Source organism: Strigops habroptila, chromosome 1 (genome assembly GCF_004027225.2).
Source record: "Strigops habroptila isolate Jane chromosome 1, bStrHab1.2.pri, whole genome shotgun sequence".
Lineage (NCBI taxonomy): Eukaryota > Metazoa > Chordata > Aves > Psittaciformes > Psittacidae > Strigops > Strigops habroptila.
In genome coordinates, this window is record NC_044277.2 from 151,200,155 (window position 1) to 151,223,239 (window position 23,085).

At 38.9% G+C, this 23,085-nt stretch overlaps 2 protein-coding genes across 15 annotated transcripts in view; both read right to left on the bottom strand.

Moving 5' to 3' along the window:
• Positions 1 to 3,050: 3,050 nt before the first annotated feature.
• On the bottom strand, positions 3,051 to 4,691 carry LOC115606217. Its single transcript, XM_030481746.1, has 4 exons — positions 4,526 to 4,691; positions 4,240 to 4,436; positions 3,413 to 3,477; positions 3,051 to 3,282 (listed from the first exon to the last, which is right to left on the bottom strand). Exons 1-4 carry the CDS (start codon positions 4,650 to 4,652, stop codon positions 3,057 to 3,059), a joined length of 615 nt encoding a protein of 204 aa, XP_030337606.1. The 5' UTR covers positions 4,653 to 4,691; the 3' UTR covers positions 3,051 to 3,056.
• Positions 4,692 to 6,760: 2,069 nt separating this feature from the next.
• Positions 6,761 to 23,085, bottom strand: part of LRRFIP2 (LRR binding FLII interacting protein 2) — a 52,223-nt gene continuing 35,898 nt past the window's right edge. For 4 of the 14 annotated variants that reach the window (XM_030481649.1, XM_030481615.1, XM_030481622.1 and 1 more), the window contains 10 exons: positions 20,436 to 20,606; positions 19,797 to 19,889; positions 17,686 to 17,778; positions 13,738 to 13,839; positions 13,356 to 13,488; positions 11,990 to 12,039; positions 10,779 to 10,899; positions 9,683 to 9,762; positions 8,448 to 8,552; positions 6,761 to 7,688 (listed from right to left, as the gene is read on the bottom strand). In XM_030481649.1, coding sequence (XP_030337509.1) covers positions 7,578 to 7,688; positions 8,448 to 8,552; positions 9,683 to 9,762; positions 10,779 to 10,899; positions 11,990 to 12,039; positions 13,356 to 13,488; positions 13,738 to 13,839; positions 17,686 to 17,778; positions 19,797 to 19,889; positions 20,436 to 20,606 — 1,059 coding nt within the window. In that variant the 3' untranslated portion in view covers positions 6,761 to 7,577. The remainder of the gene's footprint in view (positions 7,689 to 8,447; positions 8,553 to 9,682; positions 9,763 to 10,778; positions 10,900 to 11,989; positions 12,040 to 13,355; positions 13,489 to 13,737; positions 13,840 to 17,685; positions 17,779 to 19,796; positions 19,890 to 20,435; positions 20,607 to 23,085) is intronic. The other 10 variants (XM_030481659.1, XM_030481669.1, XM_030481630.1 and 7 more) reach the window with 3 other exon arrangements.

Consider the following 23,085-nt stretch of genomic DNA (forward strand, 5'->3'; position numbering starts at 1 on the left):
TCAGAGATTGCATTAAGAACATAGGGGCTTCTCAAGCCTTAAGTACAAGGTGCAAAAGAACAGACATGGTCTGTTCAAGATCATTATCTCCCCAAATACAGCATCTTCTGCAGGGTTCCCACTCCCAAACCACAAGTGACCTCCTGCCTTAAAAAAACTGCAACTATACCATTAACGAGCTCTTCATGAGGTGTACGTACACAGGGCAACCAAGTTAAGGTTGCTCGGACCATATTCATTCCAGCATCTCCCTCCTTTCCTTCACCTGCACCACATCCTGAAACACATCCTCAACACAGTGTTAGTTCATTTTTAAGCAACTGTAGCTATTATGTGTCTCAAATTATTCATGGCATTTTTTTTTCAGTGACTTTTCACAAGCCACACAGAGAATAAATTCTACAGATGTGCTAATGTAACGGGGAATGTTTTCTATACATAACTTATACGAGTGTGATTGACAAGTGAGGCTGCCTTTCTTGCAACTGGTCTGGGATTTTTCTCAGATGAGAAATAATGAACGTTATTTCTCCCAGAAGAGTTCAAATAGAATCACCTCTGTTACAATGTCACCTTATGCCTTACACACAAAAGCTACCTCCTTAAAAGCAAGTCACTCCTTGGACTAAAGAAAACAAGAGAACCTTTTACCTGTGCCCCTAGTATCAGATGCCCAGATGTGTCTGTATTTGCAGGAGACATTTTCACGCACCACGAACCGCCTCGGTGTTAAGAATGACAGGACACCTCACTGACAACGAAAACATTTCTCCTTTATTTCAAGAGATTCTTCTTTTTCTGCTGGAAAATTGGAGCTGTCAGATAATACTCATCTGGAAATGCATCTCCTCTAAGATTCCTGCAAAAATAATGCAGCAAAGCTAAGTTTGGATTCTATTTCATCTTCCACTCCCTCCTCTGTTTACAAAACCAGTTCAACTCCCAACTACCACACTTGATCCTGCTCTGGACTGTTTTGTACTACTAATACCAGATCCTTCTTCAAAGGCCATCCTGGAACTTTCTGCCCCAAATAACTCCTGCCTTTTAAGAAAGACCACAGCACTTCACTGCATTAGGCTGAGAAGTAGGACACATGCACAATTTCCTACAGAAATTGCCTGCATTTCAGAGGTGGCCTTTCATGTGCTGAGTGAACAACTGCATCCCAGTGCTGAAGCAGAACCATGCCACGCAGTTAACACTCTGAAGACATTGACAAGAAGGCTCAAAAGATATTCTCCTGTTCAAAGAGTTTCAACGCTCAGTAGCTCATTATACAACCCATACTTCAAGAAAACAGAGATCTTAAGGTACAATATATACAAGCGAACTAGTAGACTTTAGGCAGCTGCCAACTGTACCTATGACATTGATCTCTGCATTCAAGAAAGAATAAGAAATACTTCAGCTGATTCTCTTCAAGCCCTGATCTGGCATTAAAAAGAGAATATCCAGTTTTCTCTGCCAACATGTTCTTCACTAGTAGCTCTGATTTCTTGTTTTCCTTCATCCTTAAAACATTGTGAAACACAGACAACACAGTATAGTTTGGATTTAAGTGGTTTTTCACACAGTATCCAGCTTCAGTTACCTCTTTGCTGACAAAACAAGTGGTTGGATAAATGGACACTGTCACATCAGGTTTCCAGCACCATTTCATGTGCATTTCTAAAGAGAAGCTAGCTTGAAACAGTCAAGGGAGAACAGAAATTGATCAGGACACAACCCTTTCCAAACTCCCCTTACCAACTAGCTTTGCCCTCGCTGTAGGATGCTCCACCTCTCTTTCATTCTGGAGTTCCTGCTTGGGCTCTACCAGACACATCTCAGGCCCAGGTCTCACATGCTCTCCCCATGCACCCATTCTGGCCACTAAGCTGCTCTTGCTGGACGCTTTATGGTGATGAGGCACATGGAGGCCACCATCTGAATCCTCATCAACACTGCCCAACCTGTGGCCGGGTCTCAGATACACCCTCACTGTGACAGGACTCAGCCAGCATCTCTGGCTTTCCTTGTAAAATCTTCACCTTTGCTAGGCTTGGTCTGGAGGCTTCTCCAGCACCTTCGAGCTTTCTCTCCTGATACTGCACTCTCCTTACTCAAGAACCTTTAACTTACAGCTTCTCTCAAGTCAGGCAATTGAATTCACTTGGGCATCTGCTCAACACTAGCTCCAGTTTTCTAGTGCTCTCATTTTGTTGAGAAATACTGGGACTTGCGTTTTCAACATTGTTGTTCTAGGTTTTCCCCAAGTCTAACTTCCTCCTGTTTGGAAAAGGCTCTTTATGAATGAGGTATCTCTGGAAGGGCAAAACCCTAAGGACACACTGCATGAGCCCTTATCTCTGAACAGCACTGCCCTATGGACACACTTTAGTGAAACACATTGCCAGATAGTCCACACTTTTCATTTGAAGAAACAGTCTCCAGCTCTGGCACTATGTTAACAAGGAGGTGTGGGAAGGGACATCAACAATCAAATCAGAACAAAGAGTCCTATTGAAATACAGATTAACAACAACCAAGAGATTTGCTTACTTTCTAAACCCATCAGCCAGACCAACTGCAGACCAACTTTCTAAAAAGATTTGCAAGACCAAATGTGTGGTCACCAAGGTAAGCCTGGGTGAATATAGTTTCCAGAAAGCACCCTGAAATAGGCTACAGTTTAGGTATTTGCCTCACAGGAAAACATGAGTCCTAATAGCAGGACTCCAGGAATCTACAGCAGCAGCTTACACTCATTCTCTAGTTAAGACTTTTCAAATAGTGGGCTTTGAAAAAAATAGCTCATCATAAATACTAGCAGACCACAGAAAAGGAGATTTCTCTAGCCAGCTGTTCAGTATACCAGGTCACAAGGAGGCAGGGATACAAAAGTCAGACCTTTCAAATTAAAATCCCATTCTGCCAGGCATCTTCACTCAAAACTTTTTAGTCTTTGCTGATATTCAAGTCTGCTCCTCACTACAGATGGTACAACCACAGGTACCACTATACAAAAATTCTCCATTCTTGTGTATTATCTCACCATTACTACAAAGGAGTATTCATGATGCAGATAGAGGCACACAGTCCTCCTTCCTCACTTCAGGAAGGAGGAATGCCCAGTAGATTTCCTTACCACACTCTGCGTCTGCTTCCTTTACGGCATCAGCACTAGCAGATTCACAGAAGTCCACTGAAAAGCAGCCAGCTGGCTTATTGTCATGTGCTGTGGCTTTTGTCTCACTCTGAGGGAATTCTTCATATTCTACAATATGTTGTGGAACTCCCCTAAGGAGGGGAAAAACACATCGCTTTTAGGGCAAGGAATTATTTCTGCTGCATTACATCTGCCTCCCCTGCCTGCACTGTAAGAAAACTGTAAGAGAAGTGACAAGACAAATTAATCAGAGCTACTTACACACAATGGTCTTGTCCAGTGACAACAGGAATCATTAGAGGCACTGGGGGAAACATTCTCGCGCTCTGCCAATAAGAAAGGTTTCAGTGTAAGCAGCTGAAACAAGACTGACAGTCCCCAGGAGAACAAGGCTCCAGATGACTGGCAGCAGGAGAAAAAAGAAACCCAAATTCCGCCACACTTAAAGCCAGCCCTTCCCTTCCCCTACACGGGTGAACCGTATGGATGTCTGCAGGAAGAAAGCAATAGAGGGGAAAACTCAGAAAGCAGAAGCCTCCCTGGCAGACAGCGGTAAAGGTCCAGACCAAAGATGGGAAGGCGGGATGCCCACACATCACAACCCCCCTGACCTTTCTGGCCCAGCAACTGACTACATTAATTTCCAAGCAGCTCCTGAAGATGGGAGCCCAAATAAGGCTGACACACTTCTCTAAACGGAGGAACAGTGCAAACCATGTTGGTGCAGTTATTTTCAGCTCCACACATACCTATTTCACAATCACGTTATGAGAAAACTAAACTATATGTGAATCAGGTGTCACAGACTGTTCTTAAGGACCTGATCTTCATGTCCTCTCCAACCGTAACCATTCTATGATTCCATGATTCTATGACTGTCCATTGAAAGGACTGTCCTTACAGAAGGAAGAGAAGCAAAAAAATGGAAGCTATTAATGACTAGAAGCATGGGAAACCCAACAAGACCTCTCCTGTGTAGCTAGCTGACTTGCCAGGAGCCACTGAAGTTCAGAAAGAGACCTCAGGCTTATCTGGAGGCAATTCCGACACTCCCCATCACTGCAAAACAAAGACAGTGTTCAAAATACCTCAGCAGGTGCCCACGCTCGCTGTGACTGAAGCAGCATCTCTAAATAAAAGATCTCAAACTTCAGGCATTGATTCTCGCCTTTCAAACACAGAAAGGCATCTCGCGCTCGTCTCACTTTGAGCTTCTCCTCCTGCAAAGCCCGGGCTAGAGCTCTGTTGTTGGCTTGGATGCTCTTCAGTCGCGCACTGTTGCTGCCTGGAAGAGAACCATCCATTGCTACAGCTTGGAAATTGAGAACAACCAGCACCAGACAAACTGCGACACGGGCAACCAGAGCATCTTACTTGTGCCATTAGCACTTGCAGACAACGGCTCGCAGGCTTTGCCCAGCCCTGTCCATTTCATGTTTCTCTCTTTTACTCGCTCTTTCAAGTTGGCCTGACTCCTTCTATGCAGCTTTCGCTCAGACATGGCCGTCTCCTACCGACACAGACACCACAGGCAAAGGCATCACCCGCAACAACCGCAGCAGAGCTGCAGGCAGGCTGCGAAAGCGGCCGGAGCCGCACAGGGGCAGGGTAGGCCCAGGATCCCCGGCCTGCCGCAGCGCCCAGCCCAGCCCAGCGCCCCGACAGCCGGCTCTAACCGCCGCAACCGCCGGGGCTGCCCCGGGCACCCGCCTGGCACAGAGCGCCGGTGGTTGCGCTGCTCGACCTGCCTTAACGCCCCTGTATCGCTTTGTTTTGGGGGGGTAGGTGTGTGCAAATCAAGAGCTTACCATTATGGAGCCGTGGTTTTCAGTGAGAAGCTCTTTCCGACACACAGGATTCATGGTCTTAGTGGAATGTGGTAGAAAAAGATGCTACGATTTAGCAGTCCGGTGTCACACAAAAGACAAAGTTTCTCATTACCTTTCCAGTGCTGCTGTCTTTTCCCTTAACACACACCAAATCCTTCAATGCTGCCCCAACAACCGCCCGTGAAACAAACAAAACCGCCGCAAGCTTGAGGGAACAAACGGTGCTGGGTGTTAAAAATCATGTCCTTAATAAAAACCCCTCGTATTATGCCATGTTACAAGTACCCTTACACCCACTTTCTACTAACTCTGCACGTTTTTGTGGGCAGTAATTGGGCATAACCCTGCACACAAGAGGCACTAAAACCATCTCTGTCCCCTTGCAAACATCTCTAAATTATCTGGTTAATATAATTAAACTTACCTCTGGTAAGAGTTGTTGTAGGAAAAAGATGAAAGGTTTGCAATTAATTCTTCATAGGGCTGTTCCCTCTTAGCTCTTTCAATTGCCTTAAGAGTCATATTGGATCACAGAATCCAGTATTACTCAGTCTACTTGTTGGCAATCTCGTGTTCTGGTTATTTTGTTGCATTTCTTGTGATTTTCTGGTAGCAAAAATTTGGAAATCTCCACAACTAAAATGGCCTCACTAACAGACCTCTGTCACAAACAACTTTTAAAAAACTACTACAAATCTTAATCTTTAGAAAGGATGCACTGGTGCTCCAAAAAAAGCTTTGCAATAGGCTGGTAACTGAGTTAGGAACCCCTTATCCGACTGTCATGGTTTAATATTGAAATCAGTTTTCCCTGTGCCATAAAATGTCCAACTTCAACAGGGTGGTATAAGCAAAGTGAACTAGAAGGAGAGGTGCTCCCCACCACGTGCCAAATAAGGTTTTAGCTGAGTTTTGTACATGAGAACACTTTCAAAACCCCCAAAGTATCCCTTTATCTTCAGAATACACAACAATTAATCAAGACTCTGACAGTTTCTTCTGAACAAGTACACACCAGGATGCAAAAAGTTAACAGCACAGACAGTGATCTATGTCATCACCAAACTACAATTGTCTCCCATTTAATGAGCAGGCCTAGGGAGATCTGCTACTTACACAGAGGTTTCTCTACAAGGAAAGCATTTTATTTTCCAAGTCGAAGAGGCATCCAAACCGAAAGAGACAGAAAGCTTCAGTTTCACACTGTCAAGACAGCTCTTCTTGGAAAGTAGCTCTGGTACAAGCAGGAGTACTAACCCTCTGGATTGCAAAGGCTCTAGAACATGCCTTGCTTTGAGAAATACTCCTGAGGGGTAGCAATTGGCAACAGGAAAGCATCTGATACAAGCCTGAAAGAATGATTCCTCTCAGATCAAATGGTGGGCTCCTGCTGGCCTCAAGGGAAGTCCAACATGGGGGCACTGCCACTTCAAATGCTCCACAACTGCCACTGCAGGTGCTGCTCATTTCCCACTTGTGATGTGCCAGCTTGAAAAGAGTGTAAGTTCGTAATATCAATTCACTGTCCACAGAGAGTAGGCTACAGACAAAACCACCACCATTCCAGAAAGCACCTTCTTACTTTTACTGCCTGCCCTGCTCCATGGTAGCACCGTCAAAGAGTAGCAGGACAGGGTAAGAAATCAGAAAAAAAACAAACCAGCCAACCTCAGGCTCACTATTTCAAAGCCAAAAAGATACTTTTCAAGAAGATCGAGATCAGAATTTCCTATTCTGCACAGATTTTGCTCTGTATTTAAAGAAAACACAGAATGTCTGGTTTTGGTCAGTAAAGTGTCCATTTAATAAACTCCTTAGCCACATTTCCCACCCCTTCCTCCCACCCTAAAATTTCAATTCACACTTAAGCAGATGACATAATTTGATGGTGTACAACAGAAGTTTTAAAATCTGTACTCTTAATAGTAAGAGTATCAGGGCCTAGTATTTGACAAAGTTACCTAGAACTCAGATGTGCCCATGCAAAAAAAAGCAGATTTTTATATACACTCCCTATTCTTTTCTTATAAATTTAAATATTTTACAAAAATGTATTTTCAAAAAGGTACAAAGTTTAGTGAATACCCCGAATGTATTTTAAAATAAAATGTTATCTGATTTCAAAGGTTATTTCAACAATGAAGTCTAAATTGCACCAGATAAAAGGCACTTGTGCTGTGTGATGTCTTGAGCAAATATACGTTAGTTTATAATACAGTAATACAGTGTTTTTTTGAATTCATGCAGTTGTCTCCGAGCATCAAGCATCATTAAAGCAGCCAAAAGAGATAGTGAGTAAACTGGATTCCACAGCTGTAAAACCATTTTCTATCGCAAAGTCGCACGTACAGCATTGTGCTCCAGCTCTGACTCTAGAATCAAACGCTACAGAAAAATTGCTGTCATTCACATGGGAATTCAAACTACATTTCATTCTCTCATAAGTTACAAAAAGAAGTATGCCATTTAATTCTGAAACTAAAACACCAGTGAACAGCTCAGTGTTCAAATAGTTTGTGCCAATGAAAGTCTGTATTTAAAAACAAGCTAGGGGCTAGTTATTCAAGGAGCAGTGCATCATGTTTTCAATTTCCACTTCACTGTTGAGATAAAAGCGCAGTCCTATTCGCCTTCATCTTCTCCAGCCTTTTCATTAAGTGGCTATTGGTCATCTCCATCTCTTCTATCTTATCCAGTGCTGTTCTTAACTATAAAATGAAAGCAAAAGTTATGATCACTTTAAGTTTACTTGGACCTTCTGCTGTTCTGAAGCTTTGACAGAGGAAACAATCAGGAATACAAGTATTACATACTTTATAAGAGTGCCATATAAGCTAAGACACAATAACTCATTACTGCAGTCAGATGAACTGGAATTCAACTGTTAAAAAACAAAATTGGGAAGCAACTGAAACATGAAACATGTACTAATTCCAAAAGAACTAGGTGCCTGCAACTTCCTACCACATGCTATTTAAAGGTGAAGTCCTCTCCTCCATTCTTACTTGCTGATGGATATGTATTCACATGGGTAGCAGGTATCATGCTAGTCACACCGCAGCTCTTAAGCAAGCATGATCCACAGCTCAGTTGAATACAGCTTCTTCCCAGCTCCCTGTGAGGTGCACAATGGAAACTTCCCAGGCTGGCACTTGACACAGGGAGCATTCAGCTCTCCAGTAATTTTTATGGAAGGATTAGTATAAAATAGTAAAAGTTATCACATTTAGAAGAAAATACAAATTTAGATCCTTCTTTTCAAGGCAGTATTACACTGAATAGTAATTAGTATTACTTATATATGCTACAGTTGTCTTTTGACAGACTTGATTGTCTCCTCAAAAAAAACACTTAAAAGCTGTAACTAAAGATTACAGCTGTAACTAAAGATTAAAGCAAAAGACAGAGCAGTTCAAGACTGAAAGGAGCATGGAGCATACAGCTGAAAAGAAAATCAAGTCAATTACCTCTCGCTGAAGCTTCCTCTTTTCAGCTTTGAGTTCATCTTCTACTTTTTCTGCATTTTCTGCTGCATTTTTATACCTTGTAACCTGCCCCTCAAGTCGTGCAATCTGCAGACCCAAACAAGATAAAGGAACAATTACTTCAGTGTTCCGCCCCAAGCTCACCTGCCTCCAGCTGTTCTTTCCTTTCTGAAAAGCCACCATAACACAAGGCAACCTGTGAATTATCCATACAATCTCCCTCTGGAAAAAGGAGGGAGATTGTGTTTGCAGCAGCCATAATTGCAAAGAGTGTTTAAAAGAATAAAACAGGAAAATAGTTTGTGGGCAGAAACTTGGAATTCCCTTCACTGCCTGTCCCTCCGTGGTGAGGGTCCCAGGAAACAACCAGAGAATGCAACACAGAATAAGACACAGCTGGGAAGATACAGAAGGTTGAAGAACTATGCAGAGGAAAGAGTTGGAAAAACAAAAATCAAGAGTTGGGGAATACAGGGGCTTAAAAACAAAAGCTGGAAAGTTGAAAAGAAGAGACCATATGAGAAGTTGGAGACTTATCAGAGCATGATGCAAGAGGTCTTGAGCTCAAGCACAGAGTTCAGCAGTGAAGAGAGGGCTTGAGACAAATCCTGCTGCAATCTGCCAGTGTTAAAGCCCACTTGCTTGGATTGTTGTATTTATAGCTCCCTGCTACCCCCAAACCCATAGGACAGGCTACTAGCCTGCTGGACAGAACAACCGTGCATCTCTGATTCAAACTGTAATCATTTATGAGATTCTGAGGTGACCTATAGAGATGCTGAACTTTAATACCATGTTACTGAGTTACAGTCACAAAGTGTGAGTAAATCAGTGAGAGTGTATTTATCTATAAAAACAAACTCTTGAATTTCAGAGAGTAAATTATATACCTTCCAAAGTCTATACAAATTTCTTGCAAGTAATTAAGCTACATAAACTGATTTCCTTGAACTAGGAGCTTCATTTCCTCTTTATATTCTGCTGTACATTCACATCTGAGTAAATTAACTCCAGATTTTCTCTTATGGTTAGACTACGCACAGGTGTTGAAAGAAGTATGGAAAAAATACAAATACAGTGCCATTCTGTGCAAGCTAAAGAACAAACAGTAAATCAAATAAGGAAATAGGTTTTCATAGTTTTGTTGAAAAAAGTATTATGCAACTGTACAGAGCAAGTGTAATGATAACACTAAATAGGAAGAAAGACACACTTACATTTTGTTCCAAGGTAGTTATATCTTGTTCAGCTTTTGAAAGCTTAAATTTGTATTCACTAATTTGTCTGTTGGCATCTCCTAGATAAAAATTGACATGAATATATTACTCAAAGCAACTTTATAAACTAGCAGTTTCCTTTTACTCTAGAAATTGTTAAAAAGAACGTTTTATTGAGTAGCCCGTATACAGGATTACAGAGGTAAATGTGCTTTCAGAAATCTTTTTCCAGAGTATGAAAAGGAAATAATTTCCCTGTCACTTAGAGAACACAAATACTGTCTAAGAATGTGCATTTTCTCAGCTGTATGAGATACACACCTTTTAAAGCACACATTTAGATCAGCAAACTCCTCTCTCAAAAAAGAAAACACAATAACCAGCACACACTGTAAGATGGGTCAAATCACAACAGAAATAATACCAGCGTCATTTAGCATAGACATCTGTAATAACATTTGAATGCTAAGGAGCACAAGGCTTGAACCTGTCTGACAAAGACCAAGGAACACTGTAAATTATTTTGGTGTTATATTTTAGCCCTGATATTGCCAGTGCTCTGTTCATGTTCATTGCCACAACTACATTAAATGACTGTGTCAAACCAGTAAAGCTCTCAGCTGAAGAAATAGCTTGCTTGAGATGGAAAGTCGCTTAGTGCTTCTATGAAGCAACACTGAATATTGTGTTAAACTTGAATAATCTTTCATGTTTTGCTTCAGAGAATAAGTCTTTTAGATTAAGTTTCTGTATCACAGATTCAATAAAATAAAAAAAAATAAATCAGGTAGATTACATTAACAGAATATTTCAGCTGAAATTCCATCATCTAAAAACTGAAATTGCTCAAGCAGCAGCACCTATTCTAGGCAAGGTCATCAACTGGAAAATAACTTCCCAGAATATTGTTATTCAACACTGGAAGAGGCAGACTTTTAAGCTACTTTCCAGTGAGAAATGTCCTACAAAAAACTAGGTGCACAACAACATATTCATTCACAATACTGCTACCACACCACAATATAGGAAAAGGAGTTGGAAAAGTCTGTTTCCTCTCCCCAATAAGAACACCTTTGAACAGTAACCATATACCTACTCTGCATTTCAATTAGTTGCAAGTCAGAACCATTCTCTAAGCCTATGATATCTGGATTCATGCCATCACTTTTAGAGTATTTCTGTCGTTCTTCTTCCAACTGCATCTTCAGTTTTCTAACCTGAAAAAGAAATGGTCTTTTGTGAAAAAAAGACTCCCAGAAGTTCAGTAGTTGTGTATCTAAACATTCAATGGGAAAAAGGCAAAGCAGTCCCGAGATGCCACTGGCTGAGACAGTTTTGCAAGTGTCTCAATGCAGAAGAGGCAGAAAAACCAGTCCCTGAGACCTGTGGCTGCAACCCCCCATCCCCATTGCTAGGTGAGTGCATGTCAACATAGATTCCTCAGCTATGTCCTCTGTGTCTGGAATTCACAAGAAGGGGGAACTACTTTTTTTGACTCTCAAAATACCATCCTACACATTAGCTGTATGGTACTGCCGTAAACTTGCAAAACTCTCATTCATGACAAATATTTGAACACTGTTTTTTACAACTGTGTGGTGATAAACATACATATACATCTTTATATGCTTATATTTATACACTTGTATTTAACACTAGAATTTATTTGCATTCTAAACCAAGTATCTATACTGAAATTAAGGTACATTCCCAGCAAAACCAAATGTTGACAACACCACTTTAGATTTGGAATGTGTTCAAATAGGAGCACAAAAGCTATGGTATTCCTAACAATCGTTCAATGGCTCTATGTTTTCTTCAGTCCTCTCAATACTGAACTGTATTAAAATACAACTACTTTGATAATACTCATTTTCTATTTGAGTAACTGAAATGACCGAAGAAATAGTACCGCTCAGCAATTTGGAAGAAGTGCTACTTGAGTTTATGAGCATGTAATTTTACTGACTTTAGTATTCCTGCACAAAACAAAAATGAAAGAAAGAACAATTTTAAATACAGGCACTGATAGTAAATCAGCAGTAACTTAGATTTCAACTAACCAGTTAGTGAAATGAGGGTTCATAACCCACCAAGATCAAAGTCACATGGATAAGAACACTAGTGAGAAGAACTGATAATTCCTGGTAGCCAGCCAGGTAAGAAATTGAGTATTTTATTTTGCTTTAGTGCTTAAGTACTTGATTAAGCACCTTTGGTGCTTAATATTTGGGTATTACCAATTTATTAATAGTCTGAAAAAGGATACACAAAGATCTATTTTTAAAAATTAATAGCTTGTGTTACCTGTGACAGTAATTCCTCTTTTTCTCCAGCCAGTTTTCGTAGCCGGATATCTAAAACCAAAGAACCCAATTAAAAACCACAGAAATCTGTAACTAGAGCCATGTTTTTTCATAACTTTTTCTTCATTTTCAAACAAAATGCTCTTCAAACTTAGAGCAAATAGCACTGGGAGCATAAAACTTTGGTATCTAATAACATACCAGCCTTCAGTTAATAGCAGAAAAAAGGGAAAAATATTTAATTCACACTGTTTATTAGAATAATTTTAAAAGCAAGACCTCTGAGTTTAGTAATTCTTCAAAGTAAATTAACAACTGAGGATTTTTTTTAATAATAAAACACAGTTTTGTCCCAATACCTACAACAGCCATTTCCAACAAAACTTTCTTCTGACTGTACACTCTTTTCCCTGTCTTATTCTTAAGGATTGCTATCTATTCAGGGAAGGCACAAAGCTTCCCCATATGTTTAGAAAGTTTGCAGAAAGTGTTCTTAAATCACCAAAAAAAAATACTTGGGAGAGGACCCACAGGAATGTTGCAATATCTCAAGGTCAGAAGATTGGTAATGGCCACAGAACAGTCTGTCAAGCAACACCGTGCTAAGATTAAAGCAGTTTCCTTGGAAATGTTAACTCTGACACAAACAACGCAGTAAAGATCTGTATTTCACAATGATGGAGCCACAGCAGAACATGTATCAAGTCTAATCTCTGGCAATTCAAATATATGTAACTATTATATATTATTTACAAATATAATCCAAGCCTGTAGAGATATTTCTCTGCTTGATAAGTGAGTTTTACAGTAGATTGACTATGCATGTGATAACTTGTTCAACCTAAGGATAAAAGCAAGTTAAAATAAAGGCCCCCAAAATTTCTATCTTTCTGCTGCCCATGCCATTTTTTGAATGTTATTAAAACTTGGTTTTCTAATGAATGTGATGAAAGACTGCACTTGCTTTACACTAAAAGGTAGAAGTATTTCAAGGAAGGGGAAAGAATATACAAGGTTTTGCTTTCTTCAACAGAAGTTCTTTCACTGATTATACATAAAGAACTTTTTTCCATGAAACAACAGAAGACAGACTAATCTGAAAGACTACACTTTCAGGCAAGATATTTTCTGATGGTAACAAAATCTGGATTAAGAAATCTAATCAATTACAAACATCCAAGCACATACTATTTTTTCTACTCAGATAAATTTGTTTTCTCATTCAGCATAAAAAATAAATAACAATCTTGAAAGTTGTGTATTCCAGAAGCATCACAGGTATCTTTCTGTGGCTGCAAATCACTGTGAACAGGAGGGAAACAAAGACTTCAAACACTCTATAATAAAGTATGGTAGGGTATTTTTACCTAGTGGTCCTTCTCCTGCCGATTCCAAGACTTGAGCAGCTTCCTGTGATACAACCGTTATTGCACCAACCACTGATTCATGGTTTACATCACCGTTTGGTGTGCCATCTGGGATTATAACTAATCCATGTTTCTAAAATCACACAAGAAGAAAAAACTACTCATACAAGAGCAGTGCTAAAACATAACTGGACAGAAGAGTTTGTAAAAAGCTTTTCAAGTTGATTGAAAAAGTTACAACTATTGCGCCATTTATCCTACCCTAAGGTCAGGTTTTGAGACTGCACAAGAGTAGTAATCATTGTTCCTGTTTTTCATTGACCTTGATTTCATGCCCCACTCCTGGATTTCTGTTACTGCAAAGTAACTACTACAAACATACCTCTCCTCTCTTCATTGTTTCCTTCAGGTCAGCCAACTCCTCTCTGAGCTCATCTCGCTCATTCTTAATGCAGTCAAAGTAATCTTTCTGTCTTTCTAGGGCCTGGGTTCAGGCAGATGGCAAGAAAAAGAATGGCACAGAGAAAAAGCATATGACAGATAGCAGACAGATTTTCTACAAGTAAATACAAAGAGCTCAAGAAAAGTAAAGAAATTAAAAGGGGTGTTTAATGTATATTAACACAGATCTCTGATAACTACTTTTTACAAGTTACATCTAGCCTCATTGCTGCATGTTTGTCATGACAGTTTTTTCCCAGGCGAGTCTCAGTAGATTCCATTATAGATTTTTATTTAGTAGATTCTATTCTTGGTAGATTTTGATAAACTAAATCAAATACCAAAAGAGTGATTTTTCTTACTAGAGGCACTCTGTGGCCAGAAATAAAATTTGCTGGAACTCAATTGGCAAAGATCCTAAAGCATTACATCATTGAACTAATTTCTCTACCTCTTACAGGGTCTAGAAAGTAGAAACATACTTCATAAAAGACTTTGGATATATAAGCCTGTCCACTTAGAAATACTAGTTTATTTACTAGCTGCTTAAGTGCTACAACCACCCTTTACTAAACCCAAAGCAATTGGTTTGAGAGGGGGAAGAAAAAAGCAGCACTACTGGCACAAACAAGGATGGCAGCAATATGGACGTAGATGGGTTTGCCTACCTATGCTGGAGCTGTGTTACCTGGCAGTTAATCAGACACTTTCACTTGCAGCATGCCATTCCATTATTCATTCAAATTCAATACTGCAAGCATCACAAATAATCCTAACAATACAGCAACTGCAAAAGTGCACACATTTTGCCAAGAAAATTATCCACTAAACCTTACGTCATGCATAAAAGTTTAGGAATGGACTGATACCAAGAAAGAAATGAAGGTGTATTCCTTTGTACTGTAACTGCCCCACATAACAATTGCAGTATGCTGAATTTTAATCATCATCTAGAATCCAGAGCAATGTTTTAATGGATTACTCTTACTTTCAACAGAAAAATTTAAGTGCCATTGCAGTTGATTTACTAATACGTAAATGTGACATTTAAAATACAGGTAATTCAACATGTGTGAATTACAGCAAAAAGAACTCATAAGATGTCCTTTTATTTCCTAACACATACTAGATCTCTAACTACATTATAAACACTGTGGAGAACCTTAATCATTACATTGTTTTGGTATTCCACTTAAAGATACACCTTTCCTGTATTTGAAGAACAGCAGCAGAGACAGAGGGGGAAGTAAGCGCACCCACTGGAGAGAATGGACACAGAGGCCCAGAATCACACTGCACACACAAATCCCATGTGCCTGGCAGTGCCCTGTAATGCTACTGACCTTCCCAAAACATCCTTCCTATCCTCACCGCTATGCACAAGTGTTATGTGCATAGAAATCAGGAAAATTTGATGGGAAGTGAAACTGATACAGCCATGTATCTCTGCCTATGGAGAGATGTTGAAAAACTTAAGCAAAACTGCTACTGTTTGTATGCTCAGGAATTAAAATACATGACGTGAATTTTGTACTAAATCTACTTTTGCAATTCTTAGGGGGATATGGGGGGGAAGGCAGAAATCAGCACAAGCTCTTCAGGTATGTTTTAACCGACCAGTATAATTAAAATCTGATCACGTAGCAGAAAGCAGATTTGTCTGGGGTCTTATTTTCTAAATATTCCAAGAAGCCTGCATGAAATCTACACCAAGCTCAGACACTCCACTGCTAATTCCAAACTGGCAGTGCATGTACCATTTGGAACCACCAAACAGTGAAACAGCTGAGTATTCCAGGAATATCACCTGGAAGTTATAGCTCAGTGTTTGTTTTTGGCCTCAAATTGGTCTAATTTAAGACCAACTACAACTGCAAATTTCAATTGCTTTGTACAAACATGACAATGTAAGAAGTCAGGTGTAAACCAAACTCATGCTATCTCTGTTCTGCTTGCCTTACTCTGAAGAATACATTGGAAAGCTAGATACAAACTACTCCTTTGTGAACCTCCTCAGAGATTTCTGAAGCTGGAATAGAGTAACAATAAGCAAAGCTACTCAGCACTGGGGAGAAAGACTCAAGAACTTTGAGCTAAGAAATGTGTCTCTACATAACAGAAGTCAGAAAGAAAAGACAGCAACATGTTTACATTTTAAGGATTAAGAAGTTTCAATCCCAGGATGGTAAAAATAAAAACTAGGAAAAAATCCAGTTATGCTGTTTACAAGAACACAAAGTTGCAAGAAAATTTTGGCTGAAGGAAAAAAAAAGTCTTTTTTGTCCTTCTGGCTGGTAGCTATTTTTGTTTGAACATTAGATAAACGATATGCTCTGTACTAACTGTGGCAATGTCTTTGAATGCAAGAAGTGCTTGCATGAAGTACATGAAGGTGAAGAGTAAGTATGGAAAAAACATGGTTAAAGATAAAAAAAGCAACTTCTCAGAAGAATGTTCATAAGCTTAAAAATGTTGAAATGTTATTTTATGGTAAAGAGAATTGGACTGAAGGACTGAAACATTAAATAAATATGGATTGAAAAAAGACAGTGTAACAGTGCTTTTTTAACTGGGCACTATCAGTTGAAAGATAACTTTTCCAAGTGACTTGAACTCCAGCAAATGCAGCAATCTTCAAAGCAATCTGTGCATGTCAAAATCTGGTGTAAAATTCAGTTGGAGAGAAATGACCCTACTGTTACTAGGAGGCAGAGAATTCCTTTCTAAAGACTTTCCAGTTAACTCCTCACCACCAGGCAATTTACCTGTGGCACAGAACAGCCACAAATTCTGAGCTAAGCAGTTATCCTCGAGGGTCAGGCCGACTTAGTTCTACCACCCCCATGCTGCCCAGAAGCAAAGCTGACAAACCCTACATTAGCTGCATAGTGAATATTAACACAGTTCTTCCTGGACTACCTTCCTTCCCAATCAGGAACCCTACAGTTGCTCCTCAAAAGGTCCCACACAACCACTGTTTTGATTCCAGCTCTCAATTACAATAGCTGGTAACCCTGGTATTTTGTGTGTGGTATCAAAAAATCAGCTTGGTTCAGCGTTGCATTCAAGCTAACCAGATCTAGAAGGTTCAGAAGTGCAATACTGGAATCTGCAAGCTGGCTGCAGAACTTAAGATTGTATTTTTTAGCACTAGGTATAGAATCATACAATGGTTGGGGTTGGAGGGGACCTTAAAGCTCATCCAGTTCCAACCCCCTGCCATGGGCAGAGACACCTTCCACTAGACCAAGACTTAAAGCCCTGTCCAGCGTGGCCTTGAACACTGCCAAATGCAAGCACAATCTACAAATACTCACTAAGGCTTCTCTACATTTTGACACTTCGGTCCTGCAGCTCTCTAGGTTTTCCATTATTTGGGGTATTTTGTCTCTCTTATCCCAGGCAGTGCAAACCAAACCATTTTAAAACCCACTAATTCTTACGCAAATTGTTAAGTTGATGACAGAGGCGGGAGTCAAATGGCAGAAAGCTTTGAAAACTGTATTTACCTCTAAGGAGATTAAAAGCTTTAAAACCAATTTCAAATCTGTTTAAAATTACATTATTGCTATGTCACTATGGATGAATATACAGACCCAAGCCGTAAGGAAAATATAACATTTCAAGCCCTGAATACAGGTAAAGAATATTTTGTATAGATATTATAAAATTGACTGCCTAACAGTTTATTATATTATAGATTCTATTAGTATTATTCATCATAATGCAAGTAAAGATGGAGCTCATTTTCTAAAGACTGCAAACCATTTAAAACATTTAAATCAGAAGTGGCCTTCATTTCTTTGGAGTACACAGCATTCCTTGGGGAGTGGGGGAATCCATCTACTTCTAAAATGAAAAAATACCTCCCCTGCTATTTGATTCATACCCCTATTTTTTTATCTTTCCAATTAATTGTCTCCTGGAGATCAAACACCTCTTTGGTTATGGAGTCTATATTCTGCTGCATGCGTTGATTCTCCTGTAGTAAATAGGATGGAGGGAAGAATAAAAGAGGAAAGAGAAGTAAGGAAATAGAAAAAAAAGAAACCAAACCACATTCAAATAAAGATAAAGGAAATTAAGTAATAAAAGTCAACCAAAGAGTTTATGAGCACGAAGTTAAAGAAAAAGGGTGCAACTTAATACATTCCCTATGAATTCATGCAAGAGAATGGTTATTAATTTTATTCAATGTTGATGGGAAATTTAGTGCAGATAGAGCTACATTCTTTGTTAGTAACAGTTCCCATTGCAGACTCGGGATAACATCCTTTCTTATAGGAAAATAACTACGCTGTTGTCATGTCCAGATACCTTAAAGTCCTGTTTGAAAGTGAACACTATGTAACAAGCAGTTTCATAACATAGAAAATCTTCTTTAAAATATAAAGAAGGAAGCTTGAATCAAGCATCCAGGAAGTGAAATACAGCTTCTGACTGCTTTCTGATACTATATTAATACACGTCAAGTGTAGTCCCATTTTTTAATCTAACACTGCATTTTGCTATGTGCTGCACACTTAACTAGAATTCTCTTCTACGCTCATTTAATTATGTATGAAGATGACAAGAATTTTTAGGGCTGGTGACAATTTTTTGCCCTCCTAATGAGTGAACTTGATTTTACATTTGGGAATGAACACAATGTCTTTCTGCAAAAAGCTAAATGGCTTCAGCTAGATCTTCTATTTAATAGATGGAGAAGTTACTCCAATAAATGGTCAAGGGAATCTATGCATTTGATGAAAATTCAACACAAGCTACAGTCTACCAAACACTCCAGACAAATCTATTGTATATTCGTGATTCACCTAATTTAAAAAGCAAAGAACAAAAAACCAGAACCCCCCAAAATACCCCAAAAACCAAAGGAGAAAGTATATGGTTTTTTTAATTCACAGTGAAGTCAAACAGAATCCCGAGCAAGGAACAGAGCTACAACCAGAATTTGCTAACTTTTTCTGCTTGCCAGCATTAATCTGCTGCAAAATGCTGCTACTTTGGCTAATCTTATTCCTTTTCTTCTGCTAGTAAGTCATATCAACTCCAGTTCAGGGAGCATATTATTTTCTCAGTAATCATAACAGATCTGGGACTTTTCAGAAGCCTTTTGGAGTTACTGTACTACTACCTGGAGAGCACAAGGACTTAATGGGGAAAGAAACTGATCAATGAAATGCAGTGTTATATAGCTTTTGAAAATCAGGTAGTGGAAACTTTGGGCCACATACTTAAAGATCATCAATTTTTACTGAAACCACAAGGCAGTGAGAAAATGATGTATTAATTGAACTGAGACCGCCAATGCTGTAACTAAAATCAATGGGAAATGGGCACCCACATACTGTGAACAATCTATATCTTTGTGGACCATTTTAAAATGAAGACTGATAATAACTGTATCTGGGATTTTAGGGCGCACTGATTTGTTTCCAGAAGAAAAGGAAAAGAACAGGGTGAGAGGGGAAAGGAACACACACTGGACACCCAGCAAAATGGTTATGACACAGTAACATGCTGACCAGTATTGCTATATTTATACTTGACTTGTAAGCAAACAAACATTCACTACCACAAACTTCAGTGGCTGATGCTCACAAAAATCTGGAACAACTGAAACGAAAACTTTTGGGAAAGGCAAGGGTAACATTTAGTATTATCCATGCATCAGAACTTCTGGCTATGCAAAAAGATTTTGGCCATGCAAACGTTAGTTCTGCCTTCAAAAGGAAGAAAAGATAGAAAGAACATTCATGGGAACACCACAATTCTCAAAGGAATTCAGCATTTCACAAGATGTAATCCGTCTGAAAACTGTGCAGAGACATTTTGAACTTTGTAAATTTAGAGAGATCTACCCACTAAAACAAGATAAATTCTTTCCTAAAAATGCAAGATGATATTTAAGTTCATTTTGTGTATGATGGCTGTTCCCACACAAATCTCACACCGTATTTGTTTACACAAGTTCCCTCATACGCTTTCATATGTGCATACCTCTATCAATTCATCTCTCTGTCGAAGGCCCTCTTTAAGTTCATCCAGCTTATGCTGCAGGACACTGCACGTGTGTTTCTGTCTTTCCAATTCCTGTGTCAATTGAAAGTTTAAAAAAGTTAGTAATAACACTTAACAGTATCTAAGAAATTACTGCAATGATTTGAGAAATTCTACCTACAGAGTAGCTAAAAATCACAGAATCAGACTTTTAGGTAAGTTTTCCAGAGACTTACTATACAGAAGATTTTATTTAATAAAATGTTGAGTAAAAGGATGCCATAAAGGCTTAAGCACAGTATTAACAAGAAAAGCTCAGATACTGAATTTATCTGAATATTGATGGAAGAAGCTGTCATAGATCTTCTCTTTTTAAGAAAGTGGGGGCTGAACATGTCCTATTTGATTTAAATTCATATTTTATCTTCAGTGTATCACATTAACTTACTTTCTTTTCCTGGGGGTGGGGGTGTTAGTGGTGGTTTGGTTTTTCTTAAAAACAAACACAATACTCAAACCATCTCAGGCCACTGAGATGGACTTTTCTACTAATCCAGAAGTTTTCAACTGTTCATACTAAGTAGTCCAAGGTTTCTATGCTTTACCTTTACAATTACAAAAAGTCTTAAAAATCAGTACCTTTGACTTCTCTTCATTCTCCCTATAGAACTCTGCTATCTGTTCTTCTTTCTCCTCAATGACATCTTTTAAGGTATCCACTTGGTAAACCAAGTTGTTTTTCTCATTGTCTAGTTGAGCATTGGAAACCATTGCCTTCTTGTACTTCTCTTCAACTTCAGTTAGCGAATCCTACACACAGTAGAAAGACTTACATTAATCACACCTTTTTATGCATTGTTATAATGTTAAAATATCACCACAATGCTGAAGAGTGCTGTTATACAGTAAAATTGCGACACCATTTTTGTTTCTGCATTGTATTTGTGTCTTTTCTTTAGCGACACCAAATCACAGCTCAGGTTCCGTTATTCAGGTTAGGTCATACACAGCAATGAAAAACCATCATTCCACAAGTATGGAAACTACAAGATAATATTCCACTTGCATTTTTTTACTCTGCCACCTTCACAACTTAACTCACAGCGATAAAGTAGCACTATCACAGCTTTATCATATTTTCAGTGCATGCATGAGGGAACATTCTAGAACGAGGCAACAAATTGGCAGAGAAGTCAGACAGTGAAACGACTAAAAAAGATCACAGAAATACCTCTAAGAGTAGCTTTAACTTAATGCTCATTAAAGTAGTGCTGTCTTACCTCAAAGTTTTAAGGTAGTCACATTTTTTCAGTAATAATGATTCCCTGCTTAAGCAGACATTTTGTCTTTCTATTTCTTACTAAGACTTTCTTTTGAAATAAGGCATGTAAAGACTCACATGCTTGAATCTCTACCTGAAGGTGCACATATGCCTTGCTTTATACTGTCTTACACCATTCTGACAGTTACCAAAATGATTTATCCTATTATTCTTTTCTCAGTACTGTAACAAATGTCTATTATTCATATACTAGAACAACCATCACTCCAGGCACTTTCAAACATGCAGTGATTTCAATTTGCATTCTGTTACAAAAAATGAGTTGCACAGAGTCCTAATTTTAGAACTGAAAAAGAACTATTAAGCCATTCCCTCTCCAAAGTACATCTGTGCCCTCCTACAAATCCCCCAGTATTTCAAGTAATCTGTTCTTTGAAGGCATAAGTAGCTTAACCTCAATTTTTCATTATTTGTATTATGACAGTAGAACTACCAGAACAGGAAGGGCCACAGGCTTGGGTTTTCCAGAAAACAGAACAGTTGGACTAAGGTCTAAGATATTAGGGGAGAAGGTGGCAACAATCTCCGTTTCCTTAGAAAAAGCTGAAGAGTGCTATCTGTGATACAGTAAAATGACATGACCCTTTTTGTTTCTGCTTTTTATAGATACCAAGTCACATTCTAAGAAATGCAAAAAAGCACAGCCCTCAAACACTATTCCATGTTCTCAATCTCCATTTTGAGAAAGCTGTCCTTCAAGTACATATTTTAGCCTTTATAATTTTTATCATAATCATATGTATTTATACCTCTCTGTTCCAGTCACTGAATTGTGGAGTTTTGTGTTGCAGAAATACAGTATTTTAGAAACCCCAGAAAAAATAACTTAAGACGTACCCTGGTAGACTACAGATCAGAAAAGACAAAACAGTATAAGCAGTGAAAATACAAGGTGCCACTATCATCTGGGAAGCAGTAAATAGCAAGCAGCAAAGATTGAAGATAGAGAGAACAACATATGAAAAATAAAGAATAAAGTGCATTCAAGTAACTCTTCAAATTAAAACCACAGAAAGATTTTTTTGTGATGGTGTAAACATGACAAATCTTGTAAAGATTGGTACAACAAAACATCAGAGCCAGCAAAATTTCCAAAGACTTTCAAAGAATAATTCAATTTAGAAGGAAAAAAATGAAAATACTAGGATTAAAATGAGTCCTTTTATGAAGAGATACAAAATGTAACATAAAGTACAACTAGGAAAAACCTTCCAATTTTATCATTTCTGTGAGTGTGGTGAGTGGAGTCATGCAGTAATTCAGGTTGGCAAAGATCTCTGGATGCCATCTGGTCCAATCTCCTAATTAAACAGGGCCAAACAAGATCAGGCTCCTCACAGCTCATCTCCAGGGATGTAAACTGCAGAACCTGCACCAGTGTTTGACTGCCTTCCCTGTGAAAAGTCTTTTTCTTGAGGTCTAACTGGAATTTCTGCTCTTACAATGCAACTTATGTCTGTTACATCTTGCCCTGTGACTGTGCTCCTTTGAAAGGAGTCTGCCCTGTATTCTCTACAGCCTCCTATCAGGCAGTTGGGAACAGCAATGCTGTTGCTGCCCACCCCCCTTTGGGATTTAACTTATCAAATCCAGTTGTCTCAACCTCTTATTTTATGCCATGTCCTCCAGGACTCCAGCCTTAAAGAGGAGACTAGATTGGGGTTTAAAAGACTGAATTCGAATGTCATTAATCAACAAGTTAATGGGGGAAAAAATCTGCAGTTATGGAAGCGGAATAAATGGATTTTGAGATGGAAGAGTGAGAACTGCTTCCGAGAAAGAAACCAAACCATGCCTAAAAGTCTCCAACTGGTTAAGAAAACTGGAACATTGCTAAGAGTTCTTTGGGACTGTTCCTTGTTTCCAGTAAAGTATTTCACATGTTCCCTATGGTTCAAGAATTCCATGTACTTTCAGTTATCTTCTAGTTTGGTGGGAAATAATATG